Here is a 25980-nt window from a genome sequence, read left to right as displayed (position 1 = left end):
TCAATTGTGTCTGGACTGTAGCCTGCCAGGCTTCTCTGTCCATGGAATTTCCTAGGCAAGATCTGGAGTGGGTTGGTATTTCCTTCTCCAAAGGATCTTCCCACCCCAGGGACAGAACCGGAGTCTGATGAATAGGCAGGCATACTACCAGGCCAGGTGTCCTGGGCAATTCCCCAACCTTTCCTCGCTTGACCTTGTTTTCCTGTGGACTGAGACCAAGATGCCCCTCCCACCCTTCTTGGAAGCCAAGCCCCCTTTCACCAGTATAAGGTCCACACCTCTGGAAGAGAATGATTGCAGAAACTGCCTTCTCTCTCTCAGACATCAAACTAGAGACCCAGGTAAGCAGCCCAAGAAGTGGTCTCAGGAGCTGCTTCTGCTTGAGGGTTTGAGAGGGAGGATCCTAGGTGAGTGAGACTAGCCTGAGAATTGGGCTGGGCAGACAGGGGCAGGGAGCAGAGCTGGGGTCAGGAATGGAGCACGCAGGCTGCAGAGAGCCCACAGGGTTGGAGAAGGAGAAGCCTCCAGGTTGGGGGAGGCTTGAATCTCTCATAGGAATACAATGGTGTCCTTTATGGTATGGGGTCAGACACAGGACAGGGACTGAGTTTCCCTTGTGCTGGAGGACAACAGGGCTCTGTCAACTGTGATCCAGATGAATACTGGTGGTTATTTTGGGGATACAACTTAGCTTATTCAAAATCTGACTTTTTTATTTAGTGGTTTATTCAAAAGGATCCCCTAATGAGCTGCATGAGTGCTGGGTACAAAAGTATTTTATTTTCCAAATGTATTCCATATCAAAAGACTTTCTGTATTCAAAGACAGGACTGCTAGGATTTTAGATCATTTTGGGGGTCACCACCCAAAGGGGAGGACGACACCTCTGTAGGGAGTGGGAGTCAAATGTTTGTGGGAAGAGTATATGTGTCTCCTTACCTAGGAAAGCTCTTAGGAACAGGGACATCTTTCTGGTTGACCGGCAGGGAGACTGTAAGCCAGGGAGGCTACAGGTGGGAGCTGGGGTCTCTTTCAAAGGCGATGCTTTTCCTCCTCTCCCCCTTTTCTCATTCAGGTTTCTCCAGGGGAGTGCAGTCATCATGGCTCTGAAGTCCCTGGTCCTGTTGTCGCTGTTAGTCCTGGTGCTGCTGCTGGTGCGGGTCCAGCCTTCCCTGGGCAAGGAAACTGCAGCAGCCAAGTTTGAGCGGCAGCACATGGACTCCAGCACTTCCTCTGCCAGCAGCTCCAACTACTGTAACCAGATGATGAAGAGCCGGAACCTGACCAAAGATCGATGCAAGCCAGTGAACACCTTTGTGCACGAGTCCCTGGCTGATGTTCAGGCTGTGTGCTCCCAGAAAAATGTTGCCTGCAAGAATGGGCAGACCAATTGCTACCAGAGCTACTCCACCATGAGCATCACAGACTGCCGTGAGACCGGCAGCTCCAAGTACCCCAACTGTGCCTACAAGACCACCCAGGCGAATAAACACATCATTGTGGCTTGTGAGGGAAACCCGTACGTGCCAGTCCACTTTGATGCTTCAGTGTAGGTCTCTACCTAAGGCCAGAGCAGCAAGATGCACCACTTCATCACAAAGGCACCTGCCTCTCCCCCCATGTTTCCTTGCCCTGGGGGCAATAGCTCAAGTTAGTTAGGGCTCTTATCTCTGCGCACCTTACCAGAAACGCACACACAGGATTCCCTGGCATGAAAGCAATAACTCAAGCTAGTTAAGTCTTCTATCCAACCCACACTTGCTCCCCTGGCCTGAGTCTTGCCCCTGGTGGTTTGGGGGGTGAGGAGTGGGTTGTGAGGTGGGACCTGTGTTAACCAAATCACTGCTTCTTTCAATAAACATACTTGCAACCACCTGAATTCCTGATGCTGTCCTCACCTGGGTATTGTTCATGTGATTGCTCTCTTGCCAGGGGTGAGAAGCGTGAATCAGGTTATCTGTGGTAAGAAGGGAACGCAATCCTTAAATGCCACCTCTTCTGACTTTTGGTTTTCAGTGCCCTAAGATAATTCCTCTCTTTGTAGGTTCCTTGACACCCAGTATAAATGTGTGGGTGATTTTAAGATCTATAGTCTGGGACACTGTCATGCTGGGTGAGCTGACAGAGGGTGAAGCTCACATACAAAAATCTCTGGCACAGAAGAAAAGATCATGTGATCCAGGAGAGCCCCTGTTTGGCCTCAGGAGCAGAAGAAGACTACGAAATTATGACCTAAGATTTCCATTTTCCTTTTTTTGAGGGAGCTATTACTAAATCAGAAGGATGGTCCTCTCTTACTTGCAAACTTGGAATTCTTCATTCAGAAGCTAGAAAGGACCTCAGGGATCACCAAATGTGGGGAGGATTTCAACTAAGTAGATTTCAGCTTGTGGACCAACTCTGGTTAGAAGTACCTGCCTAGAATGTGTACAAAAATGCCTAAACAGTGATATGATGGAGCAGTGGTCTCCACAAAGGCTCCAAGGAGGTCAGTGTATATGTGCCACCCATTGGCCATCCCTACCTAAAGAAAGCCCTGCCTTTTACAGGGGGAAACCTGAGTCTTAGAAAGGTTAAGTGACCTGCTCCTGGCAGCTGCTAGTTAGTGTCAGATTGAGACCAAACCCTGGGTGTCCCAGCCTCCCTGTCGTTGCTCTTTCTGCTCCTGGAGTCTCCTCAAGGTGAAATCCCCCAGTCTCCCTCCTTCACTGAGAGCTGTGGAGTCACAGCTTTCCCTGCCTGAGCTGCTGGGGGCTCTCACAGGTTCCCAGGGCACTTGGCTGCGAGCCTGCTCACTTCTCGACAACCCTTTATTATATCCATTGAAAAGACTAGACTCGGCTTTTGTCACCGCTTAATCATCTCATATGACTTCCTGTTTATACTTGCATCTAGCTCTAGACAAGGTCATAAAACTGGAGAAAGATCCCACTGCCAACCAGTTTGACCAGTTCTTTCATCATGTGTACCACATTTATAAATGGTGGAATTGATCCTGTGTTTTTAGGTAAAGTGGAAGCTTAACCCTGGGGTCTCTGGGGGATAGGGGTGGACAGCTGATTCAGTGGCAGTAGGTATCTCACTCCTCACAGTGAGGATGGAGGAAGAAATAAAAAGGAAACTTTGTTTCTAGATCTGTTTTCTTCAGATAGAATTTTTCTTAAGTTCTTCTATTGTTTCCAAAACAGCAGTTCCTCTTTTTCCCTCCTCCTAGAGCTGAGAGAACACTTTAGTGGAGGTTTGAACATTCACTTGGAGTTTTGCTGCATCTATTCTGCACAGTCACCAGCTCTGACTACTGGTTCCCTGCAGGTTCTGGGCCAGGGGACCCTGTGAGCCTCCACCTGGGGAATAAGGTGATAGGTGGTAACAGATGGTCTGGGTGCAGCCCTGCACAGCCAGGGAACCAGAAGGTGTGGGTGGGGGTAGGTTGGGAAGTGCTCTAAACAGGACACCTAAAGGGAAGAGATCAAGTCTTGTCCTAGAGACATCAGGCAGAGTCAAGGAGAAACAGCAGTTGGGAGACAAATCAGAGATCTCTTTGTGGGGGACCTCCCTGGCAGTAACCGGTTAAGACTCCAGGCTTCCACTGCAGGAGCCTGGGTTCTATCCCTGGTCTAGGAACAAAGATGCCGCATGCCAGGTGGTGTGGCCAAAAAAAAAAAAAGGTTTCCCTTCTGTGAGGGAGTCTTGCTACCCCATAAATAAAGGAGTACAAACCTCTTCCAGAAGACTAACCCAGGCAGATTAATCTGAAAACTGAGGTACTAACATGTGAAAATGGATGGGTATCTGCATCATGACAGAAATGACGATATCTAGCTATTCTTCTAAGAAGGATAGTATTAATTTTCAGAAGATTCTTCAAACCAAACAAGCTCCAGGAATTCTGCATTCTTGGTGGACAGGTAAAATGCCTCCCAGCACACTCCTTGCTCCTGCAGTCTTACCTGTACCAAAAAAACCACAGTGTCTTCTGCCTCTTTGGACAGGCTGATTTTCTCCTGCCTCTCTCTCTGGTAAATTTCCCTTCAATTCCAGCAGCCAATAGTCTTCCAGCCGGAAACAGATCAGTCATCCACACCTTAACTGAGTCCTTCAATGAACAGAGTACAGGACCAGCACTTTAGGTTCTTTCTTTCCAAGCGCTGTCTCATCAGTATTTTGCACTTTGAGCTTTCTCTCTAACTGGAAAATGAAAGGCGGCTCCCAATCCCCACTCTTGCCTCCTTAGCCTGATTCAGCCCTCGCAGAGCAAGTGGGAGCACCAAGGGGTGCTCATCTTCCTGTCTGTGATGAAAGGCACTTCAGTACTGGTTTGGGGAATTGATCACGAATGTGAGACAGCCCTCCATGTGCATGATTCATGATGCATGATGGAGTCCTGGTAGAAGGTACAGAATGAGAGTGAACTTCCTGTAGATTAGACCAAGACACTCCTGGAAGCACTTCAAAACTGTCTCCCAGGAGCTACTTTCTAGGGGACAAATTGCAAGCACGTCTGCAAAGCATTCAGTAAATTCCCATGTACTTTGGGTTTCTTTGTGGCTTGTAACAAGTGTAGGTAGGATAGTTTCATCTCACTTCCTCAATGCCTTTGAAATATATTCAAGCTGTTGTGTGAATCAATGGTTCATTTCTTTTTCTTGCTGTGGATGTTCCACAGCTTATTTATCCATTCACCTGTTGGACATTTGCACTGTTTCCATTCTGGGTGATTAGGAAGATAGCTGCTTTGAACATCTAAGTACATATTTCTGTGTGAATTGGTGGAAGAATAAACACAGAAATCAATGGAACAGCATAGAGAGACCAGAGACATACCCACACAAATACAGTCAAATGATTTTTTTAAAAATTATTTTTGGCTGTGCTGGGTCTTTATGACTGCATGCAGGTGAGTGGAGGCTACGCTCTAGTTGCAGTGTGAGGGCTTCTAGCTGCAGGGCTTCTCTTGTTATAGACCACTGTCTCTAAGGTGCCCAGTCTTCAGTAGCTGCAGCACTTGGGCTCAGTAGTTGTAGCTCATAGGCTATAAAGCAGGGGCTCAGTAGTTGTGGCGCAAAGGCAGCAGCTTGTAAAGAAACATATTGAGGAAAGAACTGATTTTTAAAAAAAATATCCTGTGTTATATTAATTTTGAGGGAATTGCAAGAGTACATGGAGAATGTAAAAACAGTTAAGTACTGGGCACCATACTACTGAGTTTAGGTAAAATACCAGGCTTGCCATAGAGGCTGCCCACCAATCCCGAAAGCCCAAGAAAAGAAGATGGAATTCTGGAAAAGCAGAGCTCTCTTTCTTGTGAGAAAAAAACAAAGCAAAACAGATGTTTCTCTTACTCCTGAGTAATCTGATTTAGTTATAACCCTCCAGGTAGTCAACAGAACCCAGGGAACTAGGCACACAAGCGTGCCATCATTTCTGATCTTATTTTCTCATCCTATTTTACCTCCAAGTCTCATCCATACTTCCTGATACCACATTATAATTCCCTCTTTTTTCTAATCTCCTGTGCCTTCTTCATCATCTGTACTGTCCCAGCTTCAAGGCTTCCACCTACCCAAGGTCTGACTGAGAGCAGATCCATGTGGTGGGTCTAGAACTTAGAAGCTATTGTCTGTGAAATCCCCCAAACCACTGGTAGACACCACAAAACAGTTGTCCTAAGAGTAGGGAATGGGTTAACTTTATGCACTGTATCCTCACTTCAGAAAAGTTGTCAAACTGCATTTAAAGACCTAAATATAAGGATGCCTTAACAGATACTACTGGGTGACTAACCACATCCACCATCGCTTAGTTCCTTGGGATGCTTATGAAACTTCTTTTTATAATCTCTTTTACAGGTTGAATTGTGTTCTCCCCAAATTTATATGTTTAAAGCCCTACCTTGTTGGAAATGTGAGATGCATTTGAAGTGAAGCGCTTTAAAGAAATGAATAAATTAAAATGAGCCCTTGCTGCTGCTGCTGCTGCTAAGTCGCTTCAGTCGTCTCCAACTCTGTGCAACCCCATAGACGGCAGCCCACCAGGCTCCCCCGTCCCTGGGATTCTCCAGGCAAAAACTGGGCCCTAATCCAGTGTGACTGGTGTCCTTATAATAAGAGGAAATTTGAACACAGAGAGACACCGTGGGTGCCAGGCTGCTGTGGCAAGTCACTATGGTGGGGTCGGGAGAGCAAGACAGGAAGTTGAAAGCTGGCTAGAAAGGGGGCTATTTGAGGATTTTTTTAAAAGAGGGCTAAAAAAACTTTCCTTAAAGCTTGTAATCATCCAAAAGGAAGATGGAACTACTTTTATGATATACCAGGAATTTCATTAAACCTCTTTTATATGTATGCTTGTGTCTACATTAGGTCATTCAGGTCTTGAAAGTGTTGTAGCCACATGTTCCTGGAAACAAACTCACTCAGAAGGACAATGCAGCTATTGGAGTGCAGTTTATTACACCGGTGGGCCCAAGGCAGAGTCTCCACTTAGCCAAGGACCCGGACCAGTTTTTGTGAAAACCTTATATACCCTAAGTGTACTTGCTCAAACCCACCTCCCCAGATTTAAAGAAAAGTCTGGACAAGGTAAAAGAGAGATACAATCAAAGTTAACCCACGATTCATGTGTCACAAGACTAGATAAACAGTGGATATTTATCAATAGGCCTGTGGTCATATCCCAATATACATAATGAAATGTACCGCTTTGTTCTGTTACAGAGATAATTAGCATATTTTTTTAGGCAACAGAGAGTCCAAGTACAAGTCCTGAGGCTCTTTTATCCGGGGGATCTGGTTTTCCATTGGTATGCCATTTCTATAGACACCGGGCACAAAGTTCAGAGTCCATTGGGAGGGTGACCATGCGTGTAGCCTAATGTTCACAGCCTGGCCTAAGATGGAGTCCAGCTCTGTCTGTTTCCTCCTTCAAAACCACTCTGAGAACTAGTAATAATCACTTTTTGTTAAACATTCCAGTTTTTTTTGGTTGTTTTTTCCACATAGCTTAAAGATACTATTGACTAGGTCTTTTTGACATTTCTATACCTGGTGATTTTCAGGGTGCCAGACAGAGTGGAGTTTGGTAGATTCTGTAAATGAAAGTAAGTAGACATAATATCTTATCTTAGTGTCGACTTAAAAATTAGCCACAACCTTAAAGCAGAGAATGTTTTACTTGATGTGAATGTTTAGGACCCCCAGCCTGGGAGAAAGCACCTCAGTAGCCCTGAGAGACTGCTTTGAGGAGGTGGGAGAGGGAGTCAGGCTATATACAAGTTTGCAACAAAGCAGACAGGCAATCGGAACATCAAAGATTATTGTTAAGTAAGGAAAACCAGCGGAGAAGGCAATGGCATCCCCACTCCAGTACTCTTGCCTGGAAAATGCCATGGATGGAGGAGCCTGGTGGGCTGCAGTCCATAGGGTCGCTAGAGTCGGACACGACTGAGTGACTTCACTTTCACTTCTCAGTTTCATGCATTGGAGAAGGAAATGGCAACCCACTCCAGTGTTCTTGCCTGGAGAATCCCAGGAACAGGGGAGCCTGGTGGGCTACCGTTTATGGGGTCACACAGAGTCGGACACGACTGAAGCAATTAGCAGCAGCAGCAGCAAGGAAAACCAGACATCAAGTTAAGGGATTTAGTGTTCTACATGTGGGAGGGCTTCCAAGGTGGCACAAGTGGTAAAGAACCTGCCTGCCAATGAAGTTAAGATGTAAGAGACCTGGGTTTGATCTCTGGGTCTGGAAGATCCCTGGAGAAGTAAATGGCAACCCACTCCAGTATTCTTGCCTGCAGAATCCCAAGGACAGAGGAGCCTAGTGGGCGGCAGTCTATAGGGTCACACAGAGTCGAACACGACTTAGCAGCAGCAGCAACCTATGTATGGGAAGATGCAAGATTCTGAAATTATTGAAGTCATTCCTTGCATATGCATCTCAGTTATCTGGGGCCAACATCCTGCATTTTTACAGAAATGTTCTTCTTTTCTTGAATTCCCTTAGGTCACAGAGGGCTGTAATCACTTATGACTATGAGATCCTTAAGTTCCTCGTGTAGGGAGTGGTGCTGCTTGTTGGCATGACTCATAAATTCACAGTTAGGGGCCAGAATCTCAGATAGCTGTGGCATTTCTTGCCCACCACATGGCAGGAAATATTTCATTTCATGTTAGTAAATGAGGCACTGATTATCTGCAAAGGTAAGTAACTTGCACAGGTAGTAAATGTTTGTGCTGAAATTGTTTTTAAAATTTTTATTTGAAATAATTTCATATGTACAGAATGGCTGCAAAAATGATACAAAGAATTCCTGTATACCATTTGTCTATATTGTCTAAGCAATAACATCTTTCCTATTTGCTTTATTTTTGTTGTTTAGTTGCTAAGTTGTGTCCAACGCTTTTGAGACCCCATAGACTGTAGCCCGCCAGCCTCCTCTGTCCATGGGATTTCCCAGGCAGGAATACTGGAGTGAGTTGCCTTTTCCATCTCCAGGGGATTTTCCCAACCCAGAGATCGAACTTACATCTCCTGCATTGGCAGGCTCTTTACCACTGAGCCACCAGGGAGCCTCATTTGCTGTATTAGTCATATATTTATGTACAGATACATAATTTTTTTCTGAATGTTTGAGAATAAGTTATGGACATGTTGCTCTTTTTCCTAAGTACACTATACATTTCCTAAAAACAAGCATATTATTTTTACAAGGGTTTAATATAAGTATGCTTATCAAAATCAGGAAATTTGCACTGAAACTATACTATTATCTAACCTGCAGACTACATTCAACTTGCGTCAACTGCTATCTTTAACAAAAGAAAAAAAAATTTTTAATGTTTCAGAATACCATCCAGGCTCATACCATGCATTTAGTCATGTCTCTATAGTCTCTTTTAATATGTGCTGTGAAGGTGCTGTGCTTAGTTACTCAGTCATGTCTGACTCTTTGCGATCCCCATAGACTGTAGCCCGCCAGGCTCCACTGTCCTTGGGGATTTTCCAGGCAAGAATACTGGGTTGCCATGCCCTCCTCCTGGGGATTTTCCCAAGCCAGGGATCGAACCCAGGTCTCCCGCATTGCAGGTGGATCCTTTACCATCTGAACCACCAGGGAAGCCCTTTTAAAATATGTGTCTCTGTTAATTCAGTCTTTCTTTGTCTTTCATGATTGCGATGTTTTGATGGTTATGGGTTGGTTCATTTGTAAAATGTCTTTAAATTTGTAGTTGTGTAACTTTTGGTGGGGGGGGCACATCACGAGGCATGTGGAATCTTCCTTCTCTGACCAGGGATCAAACCCATGCCATCTGCATTGGAAGCATGGAGTCTTAACCACTGGACTACCAGGGAAGTCCTATACTTGCCTACACTTTTTCCACTCCTAATTGGAATTTGTTTATGCATTTTAGCATCTTTTACTTATTTATTAGAAGCCCACCAGTGGGAATTCCCTGGGGTTTCAGTGGCTGGGACTCTATGCTTCCACAGGAGGGAAGAGAGGTTTGATCCCTGGTTGGGGAACTAAGATCCTATTGAAAGGTTGTTGTTGAATCACACGAAGACACCAGGACTCTTGGCCCCCAGAGGAGAAGAATTCAATCTGGAACCAGAGACGAGACTTGATCGCTCAGAGCTTTTGTGTAATAAAGTTTTATTAAAGTATAAAGGAGATAGAGAAAGCTTCTGACATAGGCATCAGAAGCGGACAGAAAGAGTACCCGCTTGCTTGTGTTAGCAATGAAGTTATACACTCTCCAATGAATCCAAATAATGTCTGGAGGTTGTAAAGACCTCACCAGACCTACTCCCATAATTTACATTTTAAGATAACAGAATTAGCCAGAAGGTTTATCCAGAGACTGTCCTCAGGCAGGATACATTATTGTTATATAATCCTAAGGAATGTAGAGAAGGAAAAAAAGGTTTGTCCTTTCTTCCTCCTTGAAAATTCCAGATCCCTCTCTCCTTGAGGACCCCTAGACTCCTTATCAATCTGCCTAGAAAATGACTCTCATTATTTGTGGCATGGCCAAAAAAAGAAAAAGAGAAACCCACTGGTGTCAGGCATTGTACTAGGAATTGTCAGGCAATGTACTAGGAGTTAAGGATCTAAAATTACAAATAACATTGCTTTTTTTTTTTTTCCTACACAACGATGTGCTTTCATACCAATCAGATTGGCAAAAATGCTGGACCGTTACACTCTTATGTTTTGCCACAAATAATTGAGCTACAAAGACTCATATACCATAGTTTCTGGTGAGAGAGTGAAATTAAATGACCAATGGTTCAGTTACTACATGTGTGTAACAAGTTATCCCCAAACTTGGTGACATAAAACAATCATTTCTTATGCTCCCAGTGATCCAACAGTTCAGATAGGACATAGTGGGAGCAGCTTGTCTCTGTTGCAATGTCTGAGGCTGCAGATGGAAGACTCAGAGGTTGGGAGCTGGAATCATTTGAAGGTTTATTCACCCACGTGTTGGATGGTTCATGTTGGCTGATACCTTAGCTGGACCTGCTGACTGGATTATCTATACAAGGCCTCCACGTGGCACCACCTTCTTCATAGCATGATGATTGGATCCAAGTGTGGGTGTCCCACAACATAGAGAGAAAGTCAAACAGAAGCTGTATCACCTGTTATGACCTGGCTTTGGAAGTCATACAGTGTCATTCTCACCACATTCTGTTCATTAGAAGGGAGTTTCTAAGACTAAGCCATACTCAAGGAAAGAGAACATAGACCTTTCTGATAGAGAAGAGTCAATACGACACTCTAAGAGATGTATAGAGAATGAGATATATTGAGATGGACATCTTAGAAAAACACAAACTGCTCCAATCAGTTTGTGAACAAATAAGAACAAAGAACATCTCTTATCACCCAGTTATACAAGGATTAGTTTGCAACCCACGGCAATTGCTCTCTGACAGGGCACCCTCTGGGGAACTGAGGATGAAAAACAGGATGAGATACTCTGTGCTCTGAATAAATAGGCCCCTGGATAGTTATCTCAGGAATAATGTCAATGACTCCTGATTCTTGCCCCTTCTCATACATAAAAATCACTAAAATCATTAATTTGAGATGTCTGTTCTTTGTGATTAACAGTAATCTTTTACCAAGATGTATGCTTGACTGTTTCCCTGGTGGCTCAGTGGTAAAGAATCCACCTGCAATCCTCCCTGTAGAAGAAAATGGCAAGTGATTTCAGTATTCTTGCCTGGAAAATTCCATGGAAGAGAAGCCCCGTGGGCTACAGTCCACAGGGTCACAAGAGTCAAACATGACTTAGGGATCAAACCACCACCACCACCGTGCTTGACTTTGTATATTCTCTAGCCAAAAAATTCATGTATAAACTGATTCTTCCCCTACCTCTTTGAAACAGTTCCTCAGAACTAACTGAGAGGCTGTCTCCCAGGCTCTAGTCCTCAGTAAAACCATGAATACAACTTTAACTCCCAATTCTTATGCTGTGTGTCTTTCTTTCAGTTGACAAGTTTGAAGAAAATATGGCAATATTTGGCAAAATTAAAAATATGTATGACTTGGAAATTCCACATCTAGATATACCTTGGTAAAAACGTTTGCACACAAAGAAATGTACAAAGATATCACTGCAACACTGCTTATTAGAATGGAAATTTGGGAGCATCCCAAAAATCCATCAACAGACGATTGATAAATAAATAATGGTTTATTAATACACAGAAAAAACATCAGTAATAAAAGATCAATAAGATGTATTTTAATACTGATGAATCTTAAAAAAAACACTGCTGAATGAACAAAAACAACTTGCAGAATGATTTGTATTACATGATAATATTTATATAAATTATCTTAAAATTGTACATGGAAACTATATTTTGTTTATGAATATATTATACATGAGGTATAAGTATAAAAAATGGGACTGGAAACACCCTAAATTTATGATTTCATTTGAGAAGAGTTAAGAGGAATGAAATGGAGAGAGGAATAAAATGGACTCCAATGTTTTTATATATATTTTTTTAAATGGTAAGCAAATAAAAAGCAATATCTATTTGTGTGCTATATATTAGTATTTATCGACACTGTTTAATTTTTGAAAAGTAATTAATCACATTAAAAATGAAAGGAGGGCATGAGAGAGGGCAAGATATGATAAAATCTATCAAGAAGAGTGAGGAGCTCCAGAAGAATTCCCCTCCTCAACAGCATGTGCTCTCCCTTCCCATGAGGTTCTTGGGCCTTTCTTCTGACACCCACACACAGGCTTCCTCTATGGGCTTGCCTCATGTGTAAGCATCACCTTTTCTGTTTCTATTAGCCCTATGTAGATAGTGTGCAAGGGATAGGATACCCATTCCAGTATTCTTGGGCTTCCCTGGTGGCTCAGTCAGTAAAGAATCTGCCTGCAACGCAGGAGGCCTGGGTTTGATCCTTGGGTTGGGAAGATCCCCTGGAGGAGGGCATGGCAACCCACTTCAGTATTTTTGCCTGGAGAATCCCCATGGACAGAGGAACCTGGCAGGCTGCAGTCCATGGGGTCACAAAGAGTTGGATGTGACCACGCACAGCACAGCACAGATAGTGTGGCATTTTCAAAACAACAACAAAAAACCCCCCAAAGCATTACAAATTAAAAAGAGTATTGAATTTATCAGTGAAATGGTTTTCAATTGTATTCTTCTCCACTGCGCCCCCAATGGAACTAGTTAAAATAGCTTTCTAAGTCAATAAGTAAAGCAGTAAGAAGGGCATACTGTTTTTATTGGCTCCACCTCCTGTAGTCAATATGAAATTTTAAAAGTACAATGTCATCTGACCTGATACTCAAATTCTGCTTCCATACCATGTGGGTAAGAGAGATAAATGAATTGTCTACTTAGCTCATTTTCCCTGGGAACTGTGGCATCTCTAAGCCAGCACTAATGGTCCTGGAACCAGGCTTGGCCCTGGGATACCACTAGAGACATGGACTCTAAAACCCCTCAGGGTTTCCTGTCTTTTGAGGCTCATATTTTTGTGGGGCTCCCATATGTTCATGTGTAACTAAAATTGTTTTCTTCTGCTAATCTGTCTTTTTATTACAGAGGGGTCTAGGCCAAGAACCTAGAAGGGTTTGTGGAAAACTATTTTTTCTCCCTTCCTCCTAAGACCTAAATTCTTAATCCCAGTCCTTCAGTTTCTAAATCAAATACCTATTCCAGGACACAGCTTCCACTCAAACAAGGGTGTGGGCAAGTCAGACTCCCAGTGACAGACTAAATGGGCCCTCCCAGAAGGACCTGGGCCAGGGCTTCTCTGTCACAGTACTTCCTCCGTCACAGTACTACTGACTCTGCCACCCACGCACCCTCTATCCCGGGGCATCCTGTACTGAAGGCTGTTAGAGCCTCCCTGGACTCTCTGCCTTCTAGCTGCCAGGAGCAGCACAGCACCGGCTGTGACTACCAGGAACGCCTCCAGACACCGCTTGCTCCTGCTCCATGACAGCCACGCCCTTCATGATGGGTGATTAGGAAATAAGACACACAAGTTGAAAACGAGGTACAGTGTCATTAGGGTGAACCATACGCACTTTCTCTTACCAAGCGTTGGAAGCGGAGGTACAAAGGGAAAGAAATCCTATGACACACGATATCATAGCAGGAACTGAGGCAAAAGATTGGGCACCCACCAGAGTGAGCAATGTGTCAGGAGCCAGAGTCTAAAGGGTATCGATGAGTCTGACCCCTCAAAGGGACAGCTGAATGAATGTCACAACTCCCTTAGGCTGATTAAACCTCTTGTTACAGTAAACAAAGATGTATATGATTAAAAAAAAAAAAAAATCTGTTCCAAAACCCCAATGGGTAGAACAAAAATGTTTTTAGTTTCCCAGTGCTTCCCCTGCTCCGCACCCCGACTCCCTCCGTGATCGATACTTTCTCTTTGTTCATTCTAGTAGAGAATGGGAGACTTGACTCTAAGGTTACTGTGGATTATTATCACTATTATTTTTTTTATTATTATTTTTGGTTGAGCTGGGTCTTTATTGTTGCTCACTGGCTTTTTCTAGCTGCGGTGAGTGGTGGCTACTCCTTGTTGCGGTTAGCGGGTTTCCGGTTGCAGGGGCTTCTCCGGTTTAGTGGCACAGGCTCTAGGCACAGGGGCTTCGGTAGTTGTGGTGCATGGGGTGAGTTGCTCTTCAGCGTGTGGAATCTTCTCGAACCAGAGATTGAACCTGTATCCTCTCTACCACCAGGGAAGTCCCCTTCAACTATTTATATTTAAAACATTATCTGATTAAATATAGAAATAAATAGTTAAGATCTAGGATGCCTCAGTTACCAGTGTTAGAACCTGTGTGTGAAATGCCATTAGCACTCTGTATCAGTGCCACCTCCAACAAACACAGACAAGTATTTCAGGGGAAATATGTAAAGCTATGAGCAGAGCTTGAAGGGATGGAGAATTTTCTTTCTCTTTAATCCCAGAAACACAAGGAAGAGGGACATGGCCAAGGCCCCAGTTGCTAAATAATCTCAAAGTTTGCCTAGGGCCAAAGTAGTTCTTGGAATGTTGGCAAATGCAGGCCTAGATAGCTCCAGGCTGGCAATGACGAGAAAGGGATCTCAAACATACTTATACACACACTCATTATAATGCAACCAAAAATGGTTTTATTGCTCTGAACACAATACAGCAAACGTTGGCCAAATTCCTAAGGTTAAAAATATGGAGGTCTGGACCCTCCTTTACCCTTTTATCTACTACCTTCCTTCAAAACACAGAGCTCCAAGGCAGAAAAGCATCTGACTTTTTTGTTGTTGTTCCAACTCTGATCTGGTATCCTCATTTTTTCCACTCTAATTTTTCCAACACTCTCCTTTTTCCTTCTATGGGAACCAGGAAAATCAATAAAAGACAAGAAAATCAGAGGAGATCATAAGAGAATTTGTGCTGAGCGAGAAGCAAAGTGATTTAAACAACCTTATCTAAGTGTACAGGAACCAAATGATAAGGGGGGTCGGTCTTCTGAGGGGGGTCACAGGCAACAATGAAGAACTTGTATTGGGCGTCGTCGTGGTAGCGGCAGTCAGGATACCTTCCCGCGATGAAATTGCACTGAGTCAGGTTGACAGGCTTTGGACTCTGGTGACAGTTGTGCCGGCCATTCTTACAGATGATGTTGGGCATATCACAGACGGCAGTCACATCCTGGAAGACGTTGTGCAAAAAGGTGTTTTCAGGTTTACAGTGCTGAGTGTAGTTATTGACACCACTCATTGCCTTGTTGCACTGGAGAAGCCTTGGCTGTATGTGCTGAATTTCAAACCAGCGAGCCTTGGTGAGACCTTTTGGCACAGCACAAAGTGGACGCACTGACCACCACATTCCCAGCAGCAATAAGAGGAGGGAAGAACGTCCCAGAAGATGTGGCCCCATCTTTTCTGTGCAAGGAGAGAGAAAATAGATCGTAGCAGTAGAAGCAATAAGAGAGAAATTATTGCTCATAACCATTCATATTTTCATTCTGCCTTTTAAGATTTCATAGCTCTTTTTTTTTTTTTAAACCATCTCCTTTCTCACTTGAGTCTCACAATTTTGAAGAAACTAAAGCCCAGTGAGGAGGAATTTGAGGTAAGACAACCTTTACTCTGATTGGTATATCTTGTTCTTCTCTTCGACCTGCATTCCTTTGATGCTTGATGCTGCCCACGTCAGAAACCTTGTCTCTTCCCAGGACCTCCCTGGTGGTCCAGTAGCTAAGACTCTGAGCTCCCAATGCAGGGGGCCCAGCTTCAATTCTTGGTCTGGCAACTAGATCCCACATGCCACAGCTAAAGATCCAGCATGCCACAATGAAGATCAAAGATCCTGCATGCAGCAACTAAGACCCAACACAACCAAATAAATAAATAGTTTTTACAAAGGAAAAGAAACCTTGTCTCTTGCTTCCTGAAACATTTACCCACCTTCTATTTGACCTGGATCTCCCAGTTATCTTCACCGCCCACTCGCTCCCCAGCTGTGGGGCTTACCAGGTCTCCAAGATGGGGCTCCAGCAGCAGTACTTAGTCCCAGGACCAGAAGCTTTTGTCTGTTGTTCTCCTCCCAGGCATGCTAGGTCTGCCTGTGTGCGGAAGGGTTCTGAACCCTAAGAAAGAGAAACCTAGAGCTTGGAAGATGAATTTCTTGTGGACAATATGGATGAAACACTTAGATTTTCAAACCTGCTGTTTAAAATAGTATCAATTACACTGTAGACACAGGGAGAGTAAGCTTATTTTAAAAATAATGAGACTCAAAACACAGTTTTGAGGAACCGATCACTTCCTGATATGAAATGGTGTTTCCTTCCTTACTTGAACTTCTTTTTTTTTTTTAATGATTTCAGTTCTTTAGGAGAAAATATACATGAAAATCTGATGTAATAACTGCCACATACTTGGTATGTGGATTTCAACAATAGACTTGAATGAACTATTCATTTATGTGTATGTTTTTTAGGCCAGCTACTGAGCTACTCTGATTCATGAGCTCATGATAGAGATAGGTTAATGGACTAATACATAATATATTAATAAATATAAGTAGCACTTACAGCTGTGATCAAGGTAATTGTCTGGAGACAGTAGAAAGGAAGTATTTTTGGAAGGCACAACACCTGCCCTGAGTTTTGAGGATTAATTAGAAGTTAGGTAAAGAAGATGGCAAGGGCATCCCAAAGAGGAAACTATGAGAAGAGACCCATACATATGAAGCAGGGCGCATTTAGGGTATTTGCCTGATAAACCTTTTCGTACCTTTTTGTTGGGGCTGCAATATCTTTATTCAGAACCTATTGCCTCATAGACGACTCACATAAAAGTTTCCTACATGGACTCTTTGTTTATAGTCTCTTTTGCTTCCAATCCATTCTACACATTACTTCCAGATTAACATTTCTTGAACATAAATGTAACAGTGAAACACTCTTGCCCAATACTTTTAATGGCTCAAATAATCTTCAGGGTAAAATTTAGTCTGTTTATAGCAAAGTTACAGGATACAAGGTTAATACACAAAAATTGATTGCTTTTTTATATACCAGCAATAAACAATTGGGATTTGAAATAAAGACACTAACATTTCCATTAACACCAAAGAAAAATGAAATACTTAGGTGTAAATCTAATAAAATATGTACAAGATCAATATGAGGAAAACTATAAAACTCTGATGAAATAAATCAAAAGAGGATATAAATAAATGGAGAGATGTTCCATGTTCATATTGAAAGAAACCAGAACATGTCATCCCAAAATATGGCTCTTTGACATAAAAATTATTTTGTATTGAAGGCAATTAAGAATCATGAAGTGCAAAACAAGCTTCCCTCTTTCTGTCCAAAGGCAGAAAATAAATTTTCCTTTTACTGGAGAGAGACTGTCATCATCCCAGTGAGGACACCAGTAGAATCTGCAAATGAATCTCAAAAACTATCTTTTTAGTTACTTCTTCACCATTTACTACGCAGAGATAGTATGGTGAAGGGGTATACCAACTCTGGTCTCTGGTATACTATCCAGAGACCAAACCCCTTTGTTTTGTCAATTCTTTACAGAGGTATTGTTTCTTTGTCTAAAGGGTATAAAAGCTTCCTGCTGTGTTCACTTACTTGGATTTTCATTTTCCTGTGAATGCTCCCATGAGCATGTGAATATTTAATAAAAATTGTATGCTTTTCTTCTATTGATCTTTGTCAGCTGAATTTTCAGACCCAGCCAAGGACCATAAGAGTGCTAAGGAAAACTTTCTTCCCGTACAATGACATTATGCACTTGTCAAAAATGTGTACAGCAAGAACAAATTCTAGTGTAAATTGTGGACTTTAGTCAATGTATTTTTTAAAAAATAATTTTATTGATTTATTTGCTGCATCTGGTCTTAGTTGCATCACGTGAGCTATTTTGTTGTGCCTTACGGACTTTCTAGTTGTCACATGTGGGTTCACTGCACCCAGACTCGAGAGCACAGGCGCAGGGGTAGGCTTAGGTGCTCTGTGGTATGTGGGATCTCAGTTCCTGCACCGGGGATTGAACCTGGGTCCACTGCACGGCAAGGTGGATTCTAACACTGGGTCATCAAGGAAGTCCCAGTATTAATGTATTAATACTGACTCATCAGTTGTAACAAGCACTACAGTAAAACAAAACGTTAATAATAGGAAAATTGGGAACTGTGTGGTTAGGAGAAGAGAAAAGGAAGAAGAGGCATATGGGAACTCTTTGTACTTTCTACTCAATTTTTCTGTGAATCTAAAATTTTGTCCTGGGGACTTCCCTGGTGGTCCAATAATGAAGAATCTGTTTTCCAATGCAGAGGACAAGAGTTCGATCTCTGATCTGGGAACTAAGATCCCACGTGCTGTGAGACAAATAAACCTGAGCACCAGACAACAGGAGAAGCCTGCCTAACACAACTAGAGAAGCTTACACACTGCAGTGAATACCCAGTACAGCCTAGATAAATAAATAAATATCTTTAAAAAATAAAATAAAATTGCTCTGAACCAACAAGTCCATTAATTTAAAAAAATGTTTTAAGATGTCTGTTTGCCTAGCACTCAAGTATCTTTTTCTACAGCCTATGTATTAGAATAGTCTCCCTTCTCCTTGAAGTTCCACAACTTGATTGTATTCGAAGTCTACTACAGAGAAAAACAATATCAAGTTATCCATGTCCCTAGATAGGGGTCCCCTAATCCTGACCTCACATCAGAATTGCCTATAAAATTTTTTATAATGTCAAGATCCTAGGCCTACTGAATCTGAATTTGGGGGACTGAGGTCTTTGCATATCTATGTTTGATTAACTCCACAGTGATTCTTAGTAGAGAACCATTTTTCTTGGCTGACACTGATTTTCACCCAATGGCCAAGTTTTTAAGACTGGGCCTATGCTTGACTCCTGAGATAATGCTTCCACTTTGTCCTAATTCAGGCAGATGAATTCTTGTCTTGCTATAATAAGTAAGGTGCAAGACAGATGGGGGAATATAAGAATGGGGGAATATACCTCTCTTAACTCTCTTAAATTATCCCAAACCTTTGAAGTGTAGGAGAGAAAAAATATCTTTTCCTTCTACGCTTCTAAATTCTTGGCTGGGGTCCCTGTAACAAAAGACAGATTAATAAGATAAAAGCATACAAATTTATTTAGTATAAGGAACATAGGAACACTTCTTAGGAAATGAAGACCCTAAGAAGTGATTAAACCTAAGCATTTTTATGCTAGGTTTGACAAAAAGTGGGAAGACATGGACAGATGTGAAAGAACAGAGGTACAAGCTAAGTGTAGTAAGAAAGGAGAAACTTTCAAGACCTATTCATCTAGATCAGAGATAAAGATTCTCTTTTCCCCTTAGGCATAGGGAGGGCTCCTCTCACATGAAGATCTCTTGATCTGCTTCAGAAGGTCAGAAAATCCTTCCTGCACTATCTTCCATCTCTCAAATTCCTTTAGCTTGAAATATTCCATAAGCTAATGCGTGCATGCTGAGTCATGTCTGACTCTTTGTGACCCTGTGAACTGTAGTCCACCAGGCTCCTCTGTCCATGGAATTTTCCAGGCAAGAATATTAGAGTGGGTGCCTTTTCCTCTTCCAGGGGATCTTCCCCACTTGGGAATAGAATCTGCATCTACTACGTCTCCTTCAGTGGCAGGCATATTCTTTACCATTGCACACCTGGGAAGCCCTCAATATGCCAGGGTGCCATATTCAGTAGTAACATGTCCTGAATCCCATCAGATGCTCCCTGTGCAGGAAATGGACCCCAGTGATTGGCTGGGCCCTTGTGCCGGCCCTAAAATTCTAAAGCAAGTTCAGGGCATCTGATAGGGTCTCTATTATCTATGTTTTCTCCATACCCATGCCTCATTGAGAAGGGATTAGGTCTATGGCCTGTTATTTTGTATATTCTATTCTCTAGTCCTTTATTTGATTGCTGACTGCAAAAGTAACAGTCTCGAAGCCCTGTCCTGAAATAACAGATCAGTCTTCAATCTAATACTTATTATAACAATTATCAACCATATTCAGACCTCTTAGAATGCTCCTTCTTTCATGGTTGCTGATGTATTTCTGTGTCAGGCATCTAGCCAGTGATGGCCAGAACGATGAGTCAGAGGCTGATGCTAGGTGATGAGTTCCAAGTTCCTTTGTGAGGTTTAGTTTTATTGTTTCTGTGGAATTGAATTCCTGACACTGAAGACGGCCTTCAACTCTTAGCTCATTGGTCAATTTGGGTGTGTGATACAGTTTATTCTTTGGCCTATTGCTGTATCAGACTATTTCTTGTGACTTCCTTCTTCTTTTCACATCAGTCATAATGATCTCCATACATTTTCTAAACAAGATGCTTGCTCCTTGGAAGGAAAGCTATGACAAACTTGGTATATTAAAAAGCAGAGATATCACTTTGCCCACAAAGGGCCATATAGTCAAAGCTATGGTTTTTCCAGTAGTTATAATATGGATGTGAAAGTGGACCGTAAAAAAGGCTGAGCACCAAAGAATGGAAGCTTTTGAGTTGTGGTGCTGGAGAAGACTCTTGGGAGTCCCTTGGACAGCAAGAAGATCAAACCAGTAAATTCTAAAGGAAATTAACCCTGAATATTCATTGGAAGGACTAATGATGAATCTGCAGCTCCAATACTTTGGCCACCTGATACAAAGGGCTGACTCATTAGAAAAGACCCTATTGCTGGGAAAGACTGAGGGCAGGAGGAGAAGGGGACGACAAAGGATGAGACAGTTGGATGGCATCACCAACTCAATGGACATGAACTTGGGCAAACTTGGGAGATATTGAAGGACAGGGAAGCCTGACACCCTGCAGTCCATGGTGTCTCAAAGAGTTGGATACAACTTAGCAACTGAATAACAACAATAACAGAAGAGAAAGCTGTCCAAGACTTGGAAATGGACAAAAGAGATTACTGGGAGTCTTTTCATTTAGTACCAGGATTTGTCTAGCAGACCCGCTGTGGATGAACAGACACTGGGAAGGTGTATACCTTTGATTTGCAGAACAGACATAAACTTTCATAAAATGATAACAGTGCATCATTCCTGTTAATGCTGATGCAAATGAATTTTATCCAGCTAAGAATATACATTTCTGTAAACTAAAGTCACATTTGAACTGTTTATTTGGATGTTACTGACTTCCTTATTGCTGATGAATTTAATAAATTGGGTTTATTTATGAGCTTATTCAATGACATGAATTTATTATTTAGACTTTCTTGATAGCCACAATTTTAACTTTAAAAAAAATTCACACTTCACAGTTTTACAGGTGTTATTTCTTTTTCCTGGATCATCCTTTCCAACCTAGTCTGCTTGGTTGCTTACCCATCTTTGTAGACCATGCTCATATATCCTCTCCTCCAAACTTTCCTCTCTCCAGGCCCAGAACTCTTCCAGCTGTTAATTGTTCAGACCCTGTTAGCACTCACTGGATTCTATTTTCATTGTTAAATTATATTACAATTATACCAAAGTATAATTGAAGTGTAAATTCAGTTAGAAAACATCAGATTTGCTGTCTTGCTCTTCTGCTCTTTGCTCCAGGTCTTCAAAGCAGGGTGGCTTTTACTAACCACACATTTACTTAATAGCTTTCCCTCATTCCTTCTAATTGAGTTAGAATTTCTCTGTGAAGCAAATTGACTTCTAGCTTTGGACTTATAGCTACTCGTAAGGTTATGTGGGGGGAAACAAGAATACCTGCCTCCCATTTCTCAAATGGATATTTAGGATTTTTGATGAGTGTCATAAGATACTTTATTGCTAGGATTCTTCAATATTTGAGGGGAGGATTTGAGGATTATAAAATGCAAAAAGTTCATGAAAGCAAAAAGGGATAGAAATTTTCTCAGAATGCAGAACAAAGTGTGAAGATGTCACAGCAAGCCATCTTTCCCTTTTCCCATCTCATACCTGCTCACCATCAGCAGTATGGATGTGAACTAGAGTGCTTTGTTGGATCAGAAATAAACTTTGTATAAGAGTGTTTATGGAGTTATTATAATTTTGATGTGTGTAATATCTTGTTAAAATATCTATCTTTGAACAAGACCATTGAATAATATCTTTGTCCCAGAAAATGCTGACTCCTAAAATATGGGCTATCCCATGTGACAGACAAAATCTGAAATTTTTCCAGTTAGAGTATCTTTAACATAAATTACTTTGGGACCACCAACCCTACTTTGTAAAATGAGTTTTGACTAGATTAATAGCATCTTTGATAATTATGTGCATATGTGTGGTAATTATATCACAGCCACTAGACCAATGACTGTAAACTTCTCTGAGAATTTGATGAAAGCCATTGATTTGCTGTCCCCAAATGGAAACATACCAAGAAGAATCCATATAATTTCAGTGGGTTTGTTACTAGGAAGAGCCAATTTTTGCTCCATGTTGGATCTGCTTCTTCGATTTTAACCTTTGCTTTTTGCTGCTTTTGTTATTATAATCATGCTTAATGGTCTGCTCTTCTGCTTGACTATTCACAGAGAGACAATCTGACCCTGTCCACCTGTGACTGGCAGAAAAGAAATTAACACCTACCCACCCTGAAGCTGGCCATTCCCGGAAACATTTGTGAGACTTATGACCTTTTTACTTTACTTCCTCAGCTTCTCCACACCTCTCTGTTCTATAAAAAAACCAGATATCCCCCCAACAAGATGGTTCTTTTGAGACATTAGTTGGCCATCTTCTCCTCCAGCTTGCTTTCTGAATAAAGTTATATTCCTTGCCTTAACACCTCATCTCTGATTCATTGGCCTATTGTGCAGCAAGCAGATAGACCTTGGACTTGGGAACATGGTTCACGGACTTCTTGAAGTCCCCAGGTTATAAGAAGCTGTTCTAGAGAACTTGACTCCCTTGACTGCATGGAAACTGGCTTTTTCACCTTCTACCATAATTGCTTAGCACAGCATTTATCACACAGTAGGCATTCTATAAATGCTATTGAATAGATAAATACATGAATGAATGAATAAAATATGAGAAAAATTTTAACCATACAAAGCAGCATATGCTAAATGCCAAATGTGTGATGTAAATGAGTTAAGAGGAAGGGGTCATCATGGATTGGAGCCCAGCAGCTTCTCAGTGGCCATGAACTGAACTGGGACATAAACACAGGGCAGATTGTCACCAAGTGGCAAGAAGTGAGAACAAAGTTTCAGTGGCTGGAATGTGCATGGCATATTCCTGGAACTGTAAGTGGCTACATATGACTACTACTAAGAGAACAAGTAAAGTGAGTGATATCAGATGAGCCTAGAAAGTGGGGCACAGGTCAGATTATGAAGATTGTGTGCTTGAAATTGAGCAAGACCTTGCAGAATCCTCCGGGTACAAAAGTCTTTCCGTTTCTTGTTTGCAGAACTTCCCCCTTTCCAAAGAGCAGATGCAGACAGTTACTAATTAGAGAAGTGGGGAAATGGAGAAACGAAAGAAAAGCAGTCAAGAAATAAGTCCCTGCACAGCAAGAGAAAGAGAACACTTTAATAGAGAAAAAAAAGGAAGTTGGAGGGCTATAATAAACAAAGAGTCCATGGCTTTTCATTGGCAGAATCCTTGCCAGGAAAGTCCTGGCTAGCCCTGCTAGGCTCTGCTCTGTTCACAGGGTGTGAGAGCTCCCTCTTCTGGTCTTCCAGTTCTATTTAATTGAGAATGTGTGTGTGTGTGCCTGCTAAGTCGCTTCAGTTGGGTCCAACTCCGTGCGATGCTATGGACCAACGCCTGCCAGGTTCCTCTGTCCATGGGATTCTCCAGGCAAAATACTGGAGTGGGTTGCCATGCCCTCCTGTATTGTTTACTAATTTTTTACAACTGTTAATAATTTCTTTAAAATTCATTTTCTTCCTATACTGCTTTGAACCATCATCATTTAACATTTTAATAAAAACAAATTTTAAAGAATTTTAAAAGTGAGGTATTCGTGAAAAATTATTGTAGGAGAGCTGAAAAGACAATCCTAAAATATGACTCTAGAATACACCAGTATTATCTAGAATACACCAGTTTATCTAGAATAAACCAGAATACACCAGTACATTTTAAAGCAGTATTTATCAAGTAAGAAAAACAATATGTTTCCCATATGTAAATTGATCATTGATGAAGAACTATTACCACCAGAAAACTGAATTCACCTCTTGGTGGATGTGAGGTGAGTGTAATCTCCTCGGTTCTATCTTGTCACAACAAAAATTTGTAGCCACGGACATTAAAGCCCTCAGCATGTCACAGCTCTCAGACAGACCATGTTACAGCTCTCAGCTCTCAGATAGACTGTGTTACAGCTCTCAGCCCTCGGACAGACCGTGTTATAGCTTTCGGACAGATCAGTGTTACCGCTCTGTGTTTTATTTAGAAAATAAAAGGAAAATACATCCTTGAGGCTTTAGGGCATACCGACCCAAAAGACGCGAAGAGAGAGCACCAGCCCTTTGGCTCCTCTTTTTATCTGTTTTTTCCTCCCCTTGGGCGTGCCCTATGTAAAGTGGGCTAGCCAGGATGCTGTTTGTTCTACCTGAGGTCCTCAGTCCCATCCTTGGACTTTCCTTTGTTCTATTTTCACGGGCTTTTCTGTTCCTTGTATTTTAGCCTCCGCCATTCTGGACTCCTGTTTCCTATTCTAACTACCTAACATGGATGTCAAGCCAAAAGACACAATCAAGGCAAAGATCAGGAGCAGGAAAGATTTATTACTTGCAGCAAGGAGCCTGGTGGACTACAGTCCATAGGGTCGTAAAGAGTTGGACACGACTGAAGCAACTTAGCATGCACACAGCAAGTTAGGAGCACACCAGAGATTTTTCCCAAAGCAGTCTCCGCAAACAGCATAAAAGGGGAAGTTTTAAGCTAAGGGTACTTGCATATTACTAAGCGGCTTGAGCAGAGAATTCGGTGTAGAACTGGGGAACTGTTGATAGAGTCCAAGCTTTAGTTGACTGAAGTCAGGACGGTCAACAGCATCTTTCTGTCCTGCATCTGGAACTCAAAAGACTTTATCAGATTGTTATGTATGTCCTTTGAAGAGGAACTGAGACACTGTTTTATTGCTGAACAATTACTTCTTGATTGCTTTCCCTTTGTTCCCTTACTTCCCTTAAGATCTTGTGGCCAAGTCTAGACTACAAAATGCCTATGGCTAAAATGGTTTCTCTTCTGTTAAGAAAGCCCTTCCTGGTTCTCCTTCTCTGGGGACTCCCTATCCTATCTGCTTTTAGAACTATTGTTTAATACTAATCTCTTGTCAGTTTGGTTGGTAAAGTTCTTTATCTCCCAGGGTTCTGCTCATTCCCAAGTAGGCTGAAAACACTGCAAAGCTGAGGAGCTCTTTGGAACATGATGACCAATCTAGATTCACTGGCCACTCATTGAGGCCCGAGTTCTAGGAAGGTGTTGCTGAGAGGAAAATTTGTTTCCTTTTTCCCTTGGAACTTAACTGGTACAATAATTATATTATATGAGATATTGACAGGAGAACAAATAAATGTTTAATAACACGTATAATAGCAGAGACCTGGAAAGCTGAGTAACTCACCAAAATGGCTGATGCCATCACCTTAAACACCATCTTTAGTTAAAAATGAAAGGAGATGTTGAGGTTGAGGAATCTATGGAAGATGATCAAGAAAAACACAGTAAACAAGGATAAGGTTGTTTTGCAGATTTATTATTGCCTTCTCCATCGGTAAGTTTCTAGAGTATGAGTCGCCACCACCCACCTTCCTGGTACAGCAGGAAGACACTCTTACAAATGGAGATTTCCCTTTTACCTGTAATTGTCTCTTGTGTGCATTCTAAGTTGCTTCAGTTGTGTCTGACTCTCTGCAACCCTATGGACCATAGTCCACCAGGCTCCTCTGTCCGTGGGATTCTCCAGGCTAAAATACTGGAGTGGGTTACTATGCCC

At 42.1% G+C, this 25980-nt stretch overlaps 2 protein-coding genes across 4 annotated transcripts; one reads left to right on the top strand and one right to left on the bottom strand.

Moving 5' to 3' along the window:
• The first annotated feature begins 239 nt into the window (after positions 1-239).
• Positions 240-1873, top strand: RNASE1 (ribonuclease A family member 1, pancreatic). 2 transcript variants are annotated; one of them, XM_005901874.3, is made up of 2 exons: positions 240-341; positions 1076-1873. In XM_005901874.3, the coding sequence occupies exon 2, from the start codon at positions 1101-1103 to the stop codon at positions 1551-1553; it is 453 nt and encodes a 150-aa protein (XP_005901936.1). In that variant the 5' UTR covers positions 240-341; positions 1076-1100; the 3' UTR covers positions 1554-1873. The 2 variants fall into 2 exon arrangements, with proteins under 2 accessions (XP_005901936.1, XP_014335660.1); XM_014480174.2 differs by having other exon boundaries at positions 338-407.
• A 12768-nt stretch (positions 1874-14641) lies between these two features.
• On the bottom strand, positions 14642-16308 carry RNASE6 (ribonuclease A family member 6). Of its 2 annotated transcripts, none has more exons than XM_005901875.3 (2): positions 15961-16308; positions 14642-15435 (listed from the first exon to the last, which is right to left on the bottom strand). In XM_005901875.3, exon 2 carries the CDS (start codon positions 15428-15430, stop codon positions 14966-14968), a length of 465 nt encoding a protein of 154 aa, XP_005901937.2. In that variant the 5' UTR covers positions 15431-15435; positions 15961-16308; the 3' UTR covers positions 14642-14965. The 2 variants fall into 2 exon arrangements, with proteins under 2 accessions (XP_005901937.2, XP_014335654.2); XM_014480168.2 differs by having other exon boundaries at positions 16027-16307.
• Between the last annotated feature and the right edge of the window lie 9672 nt (positions 16309-25980).

This window comes from Bos mutus, chromosome 10 (assembly GCF_027580195.1).
Source record: "Bos mutus isolate GX-2022 chromosome 10, NWIPB_WYAK_1.1, whole genome shotgun sequence".
NCBI classification, from domain to species: domain Eukaryota; kingdom Metazoa; phylum Chordata; class Mammalia; order Artiodactyla; family Bovidae; genus Bos; species Bos mutus.
Note: the sequence above shows the minus strand (reverse complement) of the source record. Positions and strands in the feature narration are given on the sequence as shown.